Here is a 9718-nt window from a genome sequence, read left to right as displayed (position 1 = left end):
ATACAACCTATACTCTATGTCCTTATATGCAGCACTCCATTGTGAATAAACACTAAGTGTGACCTTGACCTTAGAGGTAGGGACACGGGTCTTGCACGCGACATGTCGTCTTGGTATGTGGAACACATGTGGCAAGTTATTTAAAAATCTGTCCATACAAGGGAAAGTTACGGCCCGGACAATACAACCTATACTCTATGTCCTTATATGCAGCACTCCATTGTGAATAAACACTAAGTGTGACCTTGGCCTTAGAGGTAGGGACACGGGTCTTGCACGCGACACGTCCTCTTGGTATGTGGAACACATGTGGCAAGTTATTTTAAAATCTGACCATACAAGGGAAAGTTACAGCCCGGACACGAGTTATTGAGCCGGACACACGGACGGACGGTGCGATTTTAATATGCCCACCTTCGGGGGCATAAAAAGCTCTTTCAACAAGCAATATTGGAATATGACAGTGCATATTATGACATTAGTCAGATTTAAGTTTTATAAAATCAAGGATTGATAATTTGCGAATCTTGTCTGTTGAATCATAAGAAGGAATTATTTTTGGAGATCCCCATGTTGGACTGTTATAAATGGTAGTTCTTTATTCATATGTTTATTACTCATTTACATTTCTCACAGTTAAAAGTCTCTTCATCAACTTCTAACAATTATCTTCTCAAATGCTCTTATCAAGTTCGACCTCGACTCACTACCAGTTCTCGAACAACCACATGTACGAACGACCAGTTTTACTGTATTACCAGTTAATCCTGCTCATTTTAAGAAGATATTGCCCAACACCGAGAAAGAGAAACTTTCTTGACCAAAGTAATCCTCTAAGAAACCACTGGCCAAAAAACTTTTCTCCACTAATCACCTTTATCTTTGTTTATAACATCATCAGAAAACTTTCAAGGACATTTTAAGTATATGAAAAAGGGGAAATCTAAAGTAAAATGAATTTATTTTTACATGTATGAAAAAAGATGACTGAACACAATTTTAAAATTTACAAGCATTATATTACTATGTCTGAAAATTTAGTCATATTTAAAAAAAATGAGAAACCTTTGTTGTTTGTGAAGAAGTGATTTGATATAATATGAATTGATAAATATAAATACACAAATAAAAGGTGACATAAATGTTGACAACACTTATCTTCCAGCCAAATGAAACATTTTACATCATAACTGTCTGCAATAAAAACAAAAAAATGAGGATTGTGCATATATACAATCTCAGGAGTTTTTTTAAAAAAGCAACATTAATTAAACTCTCAGATCGTATGATCACCAGTCTTCATCACTACTGTCATCATTATTTCTTCCATCTTTAATGGTCTTCTTTGTTTTCACAAAGCCAAACACACTAGTGTCCTTCTGGTTTGCAAATTTGGGTGGATTAAGAACATCGCCCTGGTAGTTGATCGCCTTGGCCCGTCCAAGGCGCCATTCCAGCATCTCAGTAGGGAACTCGTCTTTACCACCAAGATCATCAAAACCAACAATATAATCCTGGGTCTTTCCATCCATGGCAATACAAATAGTTGGAAGAACAACAATTCTCAATCTGTCCACCAGAAATTTGCATTTCTCAGCATCTATTTTGATGAATTTGGTTTCAATATGCTTTGGTGCCAAGATTTCTAAATGCTTGTCTATGATCTTACAGCGGAATGTGCTGTCTCTATAGAAGTGACACACAACTTTCTTGCTCTTTTTACAAGAATCAAAGAAATCCTTTTCATCTGCAACCTCTGTATACTTCCCATGGCCATTTGACATCCACTCCTGTTTCTGCTGCTGGGATTTTTTCAATGCGTCCATTCGTTGTTTCCTCAGCATATCAAAATCATCTTCATCCATCTTCTCAAGACGATCAATCTCAGCATCCAACTGCTGTTCCACAACCTTGGAGGCCTCCAACAGTTGCCCCTCCAGCATCTTCTCCATACCTCCTGGATTCATGATTGAATGTATCTAAATATCCTCTGAAATGGTATTAAAGGAATACAGTTAAAACCAGAATGCATTTTTTATGGAAAACTGATGTCTGACCCATATAAAAATAACAAGGTATATAACTGGAAATAAGTGCCACATGGTTATAATTTTCGCACTGTGAGCAACTGTGAGTTACCATCTATCAATGGTCAAAGTTTCACTCCATTGCATTCATACAAGTAAATACTGCTTTGTAAGAACATGTTTTAAGAACTATCAATAATTATACAAGACGAGGTTACTTGGCAATTACATGATCAAGAGTTACAGTTTTTGACTGTGTACAAGTTGATATTGTCATCTATATAAATAATTATTTTTCCATTTTCGATTAATTCCTTTGATTAATTATCAAGTTATGTTATGGACAAAGAAATGAACAAGTGGAGATAACATTGCAACAAATAACCCACAGGGTTATAATTCTTCGGAAGGTCTGCAACTTCACATTGTCAATGTTCCAAATTCAACAAGTTCCTTCAAGTAGTTTCCTATTGGACTTGAAATGGTTGAAAAACAATATGAATAAGAATGCTGACAAATACAATTTGTCTGTATTTAGTCAAAAGTGAGATATTATGACTTTTTTTTTCTGTGCAAAATAACAAGTCAATAATTTCTCTCCAATGCTACATCATGTATATTTTAGGGTTATTCAAGTAACAATCATTTGAAATGATCAATATGATATTTGTATTAATACATTATGACCGATATCTGATAACATCATATTTTATTTTACAGATGATAAATCTGATAATTATTTAATGAATATACATGTAACAACAGTAACAGTATTTATGTCTATCTGCTATTTTGTTCACATTATATAAAACTCCACTCATTTTTTTACCTTTCACACAATCATTCCATTTGTATTGGTTAATTAAGGAAAACTTCAATACAAGTTGATTTTAACCTTAACAAAATGTAGCACTTTTCTCAAATTTTTCAACTTCACTATGGGTTATATCTTTAATTTTGTAATAGGACAGCCAGTTATGTTGTTCTTTTATTAATAACCTTTTATTAATAACCGAATTTTAGTTTGCACATGACATTTTCTTTCACATTTTATTTACATGAACACCCCATTTTTTCACCAACCTATTTAGACATATAGGGATTAGAAGAATCCTGTTGTAAACGTCTATCATTTTAGGCTAGGGTACTTAGGCTAGCCCGTATATCAGTGAAAAAATCAACTTTGGGAAAAATAAAAAATCAGGCCAAAATAGCTAATATAATGGAAAAATATAGATGTAACCTTTTTATGCTTAAATGGAATGGTAGTGTTCCCAATGTGAATTGAAAATTCTGTCTTCTTTTTCAAATGAATGGGGGTCCGTCATTTTGACATTAAAATTTGGTTAAAATATTACATAATTTTTTATTTGAAGTATGTTTTTTAAAATGAGAAAGGGTTAAGTTACATAAAAAACAATAACAAAATACAATATAATTCAGTTTCAAAAAATAAAACACATTTGAATAAAGGTCTTCATGTAAAATGTCACGCTTTTTTGAGTGCACAGGGGACAAATTTAGCAACATATTCTTACAAAACTTTTTTTGCCGATTGAGCCATCAATTTGAAACTCAACAAATTTGTTAACACAAGTAATTGGCCCATAATTTGACTGCAAACACTTTTCAAAAGTGAAAAAAATAAAAGTTAGGAGAGATAAAAGAAAAAGCCTCATTATTTTGAAAAGCACCCATATATTTATTCCAATCACAAATATTGCAATCAATATAATATGCACATATATAACTACAAATTTAATCAAACAGAATAACCAAATTAACTACACAAAATATATATACCTACCCTTTTTACTAATTTTTCCTTTCAATTTATAATTTCAAAAGGATCATTTCATACATTTGGGATTGTTTGTACTTATGAATGTATTGGATATGGAAAGATCAAATGTTTTTGTTTTTTGCATTAAAAATGTATTGAAACTCCATTGATATCTTCAACTAATTATCAAATTTAACATCTGAGGTTTATCCCTTTACAAAATATATTAACACTTATCTATATTTCTCAATTTGCAATAATGGTAAGAACTTATAAATCCTATTTTCACCTATTACAATACAAATCATCAATTCAGACATTTTACAACTTAACCAAAGAATGGTTTAGTTTTTCATCTTATGATGAAATGAAAGTTATTAAAAGTAATTCTGTGTTTGGTCTTTATAATTGCCATGCTTCTTCAGGTAATCTTAAAATTCCTATTTTGTTATTGTTGTTCCATGTCTTTACTTTGCAAAGTTTTCATAAAAGAAATAATAAATTGTTTCTTTATAAATCTAGTTATTAAAGCATTAAACCAATTTTAATGATTTGAAATAAGGTTCTTTTCCCTATTCAAACAAAACAAAAAATTTGAATTTATTATGTTTTAATTTTAAAAGCAAAATTCAAAAATAAAGTGAATAAATTATTTTTCATTTGACTTACCTCATAAACATAATAATTTATGATTTAAACAATAAAATTTTAATGTCAATATTTTTGTTCTTATTCTATATTGTATGCATTTCTCAACATCCTTTTTAGTGTATGTTGTAAGCAAATGTGAAAACCCTTCTTTGCCTATGTTGTATGCGTTACTCTATTTCTTTCTTGTATGCATTTCATACCGACCCAAACATTATGCTGTGAAAGAGTAAGTCATGTCAAGATTTTGTTCATATTTCAAGAAATTCAATGCTTGTTTATTCATTAACGTAATTTGCATTGATCAAATTGGGATTTTTTTAAAAATATTGGGGAAAATGGACAGTTTTTCGCAAGGGAAACAGCCTTAAGAAAGGCAGTAAATTGCACCAAAATAAATCACTGTATAATTTATGATAATCTTGAAAATTATTTCACCATAAACCATTTTTCTTGAAACATTAAAAAACCTGAACCTGACAACATCATTCAAAATAATTTATAATTATATATTTTATTTATAAGTATTGGCTAATACAGCACATTCAAATAAATACATGTGACCTTCTAGAACATTATAATTATGCGATAAGTCATTATTACTTGTAATATCCGCATATAGATTGCAAACTCAGATTTCATGATGTTAATGTTAATATGTGCTTTAGTTAATGCAGGAAACAGCAAATAATGGTCAAACAAATAGTCAAATTGTTCATCATTATTTACAATTAGATGAAATACCTATTTTGTTGTCTGAAAAAATAATTTCTTATAATCAATAAAGCGAATAGAACCCGTACGCCGTTAGGATAAAATGTAATAAACTTATACAACAATTTAAATCTTACCTTAAAATATTAGTGATTTGTGTATTCTGGACGACAAATTATTTTAAGTTGTCACAATAAACAAAAATGTCACCGGCATGAACACGTTCAGAGTTGTCTTTCGTTTTTAAATGTAACCTTGAATTTCATTGGCTTGAAGTCTTTTTCAAAATCCAATAAGAAACTGTATAACAAAAATTATTCGGGTTAGGTCAAACTAGAGTTTTTCTTTGCTTATGCGAACTTTCTAGTTGGTGATAACCAAACGTTGACCCACTTCCAAAGCAAAACAATCTGTTCTTCAGCCTTCAGGTACGTTTTACTCTTGTTAACATTTTTTAGCCAGTTTGTCAACGCCTTTTGGACTAAGGGAATTTGCAAAACGACGATATATATTGTATAACCAATTTGTGCCGTCCTGTCATTTTATTAGAACGGAATTATTATTTAAAATCCTCACAACGTCGTAGATTGAGATGTTTACGGTATGTTTTTAATAGAAAAAAACAACAGAAATTGACTGATAGACGAAAAAATCAATATTTCTGGTAATCTGACTGTGTTTTTTTATATATATAGTTTTAAAAATATTATAAACTATTTGATCCTACTTCAAGGCACTTGTCTCAGAAAATACATGTACCAGTAGGCAGATAAGTCGTAAATAACTGTATTTTTCCCCTAAATATGAAGACATTTGTAATTTCTTAAGTTAAAAATTTTGCAACCTTCTCAAACACAATCGTTTGACATAGTTTCTTTTATATTAAAGATATAAAATAAAAACTAACATCTTGCGCAAATAAATTGGATCTGAAAAGTGGTCTGTTATGTTTAAAGCTGCACTCTCACAGATTGAACGTTTTCGCAACTTTTTTTATTTTTTTGTCTTGGAACGAGAGAATGTTTCATGAAAATGCATGGAAACCAGTGATATAAGACTGCTGACAAAAAAATTAGATCGCATATCTTTATATTTAAGTTCAAAAATAGTTTAAGCCAAAAACATTAATTTCCGAACAGAAATATAAGATTGATCGATCTGATCTTTGTCAGCAATCTCTTATCATTGGATTGCAGATATTTATGCAAAAAATTGCTCTTTCCAAGACAAAAATAAATAAGTTGTAAAAACAGTATATCTGTGAGAGTTCGCAACTTTTTTTTTTTTTTGTCTTGGAACGAGAGAATGTTTCGTGAAAATGCATGGAAACCAGTTATATAAGACTGCTGACAAAAAAATTAGATCGCATATCTTTATATTTAAGTTCAAAAATAGTTTAAGCCAAAAACATTAATTTCCGAACAGAAATATAAGATTGATCGATCTGATCTTTGTCAGCAATCTCTTATCATTGGATTGCAGATATTTATGCAAAAAATTGCTCTTTCCAAGACAAAAATAAATAAGTTGTAAAAACAGTATATCTGTGAAAGTGCAGCTTTAATAACTCCTAAATTTATTTATTTTATCAACCAGTGATTTTTTTAAAAATTATTATTACTGCCTACGCCTTGCAAATTGGGAAAAAAGTTGACTTTGGGAAAATTACAAAATTAGGCAGAAATACCGTATTTTCCCGACTATAAGGCGATCTGCTTATAAGACGACCCCCTAACTTTGCCCATGAAATCTGGTGTTTTTGTCTCGACTCGTTTATAAGACGGGGTTGATTTTTAAAGCAAATCCAGCATTTGAAATCCACCAAGTCTGTGATAATGTTCAAGCTAAACAGTCAACTAAATTTATTCATTTGCTTTAATAGGATTATTGATTTTTATTTTCCGATGGTATGGTATGTTTGAACCAGCCTAGACGCAATTTTTGGAGTTATGTGGGTTCATACGGTATTTGATTGACCTATTTTAATACAAACCATTGCAGTGCATCTTTGATCTTAACACAGCTTGTGCTGTGACGTCACAAATTGTACTGTTTGATCTGCAGCCGACAAACAGAACAAATTCCATTACATGTGTTAATGAGTTATATTTTCGCAAATGTTTGTTTGGATTGCAGTTGATGGGACTTAAATTTTGAGAAATAAATAACCATTGATGATTGCGGATAAATTTAGGTCACGATTAATGAAATGTGTATTGAAATCTGCCAGTTACATGTATGTGCATGATATATGCAAAACCTTATAGTAAGGAAAAAGTAAGTTTTATATACGACATAGAAAGAAAAATGCATTTTTTAAATCATTTTTTGTGAAAATATATTTAATTTTAAAGGTGGCAAAATATGTCTCCTGTGAAAAACAACGTGTTTGGACCGATAACAAGCGTTATATCGGGTGTTCATCGTAGCGAAACTAAGCAAATGGTCGTCTTAACCCGATGGGTGTCACTTTTATTGGGGTGTCATCAACAGACAATAAATAAGTCAGTTGAATACCTTATGTTGAATATTCCTGATTATGACTATTCTTTATGAAATTCTTATAGACTTGCCTATAAGACGGGCCCCCTACTTTAAGGTTAAAAATCGGGACCAAATTTCCCCGTTTTATAGTCGGGAAAATACAGTAGCTAATATAATTAAGATATTATGAGAAGTTGGTGCTAGTCTTATTATTCAGTAAAATTCTACTCTCAGCTTAAAAGCTGTAAATAATCCACGCATTGTCATAAAAGCTCTTCAGGAGAGACTGTCTTGAAAATACTTAAAACGATTTCGTGCTCTCGACAATTAAACTATTGGATTTCATCCTCAAAGAATAAGAAATACCATGCTACCTTTTCTGCAGTTTTTACGCATTAAGTATCGTAATCATGCTTTTGTACATAAACTTTTTTGTCCGGCTTATATTATGGTCTTCTAAGATTTCCAGCAAAAGCCTACTATGGCAGTAATCATTATAAGGCACTTTTAGAATCGTTATGTCTCCCTCCATGCGATGCCAGGTAGGCAAATTGTTTTTAGCATGGATGTCTGTCTGTCTGTGTGTCACATTTTTGTGTCCGTTCATGTCTCTTAAACCCTTGGGATTTTCATGAAACTCTGATCAAATGTCTACCACATTGAGACGTGCAGAACCCACATTCCAGGCATGCCTGCTAAAGGTCATGGTCACAGTTCAAGGTCAATGTTTCAAGCCATAGATTCTGCGTCTTCTCCATAACTCCTAAAACCTTGAAGGATTTTCATGGAACTTGGGTCATATGTTCACTACTGTTTCAAGACAACATGCAAAACCCACATAACATGAAGTATTTTCAAAAATCTTGGGTTAAATGTTAACCACGTTTACAGGCCATTATTACAGTAGAACCCACACTCCAGGCTCAAGGTCAAGGTCAAAGTTTTAGGTCAAAGGTTTGAGCCATATGTTTTATGTCATCTTCATATACCCTGAACCATTAAGGATTTTTTATGAAGCTTGTTGGAGGTTTGTTACTATATTAATAGTCAAACTTTGCTGACTGCCAAGCAAATAAAGAAATCAGCTTTAAAATAATTGTAAAATTGTCTGCTCTGTTTCTGTTAAAACCCTTCAATACTTGTGTCCAATGTTCACCTCATCAACATAACAACCTCAATCTTCTCCGTATCTCCCAACAACAAATGTCGTGGAACAGAATGAGGTGGAAGACATCTGTTTTTGTTTTACCCAAAAAAGGTCTAGTTTATAACAGTTGTACGCATTCTACAAGGATACACTTTTACTGTGACTTTTACTGTGACATTGTCGGAGTGAGTCATTAGTTTTATTCAATATGAGTTAAGTTTTACTGCATTTAAAATCTTGTAATTATTTTATTGTAAAGAGAGATTTTTTTTTATTGGAATGTATAATGTTAATATTATAAAGATACAGCATTTAGATGAATAAAAATGAATATATGTATTTGTAATTCAATATTTTGTTGATACATTAATTGAAGAGGCAATCCTCTCAGTCAGCGACCTCTTTGGTACATTTATGCCGTGTTTATATGCCGAACATTTACCCATGGTTAATTTTTGGATGCATTTATATGACAATTGAGAAATATGAATATTTTAATATAATGACACTAGTTTGTGTTGAAAAGTACATAAGTCATAATGGTGAAGCTAATATTACTAACATATGATAACAATCTCTTTATTTAATACTTCTCTTATTCACTAAGCAATATTAAATTGCACTCATTTCATGAAAATTAAAAAAGAAATCGGTGTGTCTTTAAAAAAAAAAATGTCATACTGTTAGAAAAATATTTGACCTGTGTGTTCATGTCTGTTTCATTCTAAAAAATACTTACTTAAGAAATATGTTTAAAATTGATTTCTTTAATATCTGAAGTAACTTTACCCCGCCAAAAAAAAATATCGTCGGGGGCATATCAATTGTTGCGTTTCTATGACATGAAACACACATGGGGGTAAATTTACCCCACTTCCAGACTTGAGGCAGATGAATTTACCCCTGTGGGTTTTG

General features: G+C 31.5%; 2 protein-coding genes across 3 annotated transcripts in view; one reads left to right on the top strand and one right to left on the bottom strand.

Moving 5' to 3' along the window:
* Positions 1-944: 944 nt before the first annotated feature.
* Positions 945-5408, bottom strand: LOC128229216 (thioredoxin domain-containing protein 9-like). The gene is made up of 2 exons (XM_052940966.1): positions 5310-5408; positions 945-1990 (listed from the first exon to the last, which is right to left on the bottom strand). The coding sequence occupies exon 2, from the start codon at positions 1965-1967 to the stop codon at positions 1290-1292; it is 678 nt and encodes a 225-aa protein (XP_052796926.1). The 5' UTR covers positions 1968-1990; positions 5310-5408; the 3' UTR covers positions 945-1289.
* A 120-nt stretch (positions 5409-5528) lies between these two features.
* The window catches only part of LOC128227567 (uncharacterized), a 42731-nt gene continuing 38541 nt past the window's right edge, over positions 5529-9718 (top strand). Inside the window, exon 1 of one of the 2 annotated variants that reach the window (XM_052938220.1) lies at positions 5529-5600. The gene's annotated coding sequence lies outside the window, so the exon portion shown is untranslated. The remainder of the gene's footprint in view (positions 5601-9718) is intronic. The other variant, XM_052938219.1, reaches the window with a different exon arrangement.

The sequence above is a fragment of the Mya arenaria genome, chromosome 3, assembly GCF_026914265.1.
Source record: "Mya arenaria isolate MELC-2E11 chromosome 3, ASM2691426v1".
NCBI lineage: Eukaryota > Metazoa > Mollusca > Bivalvia > Myida > Myidae > Mya > Mya arenaria.
This window is presented reverse-complemented; position numbering and strand designations above follow the sequence as displayed.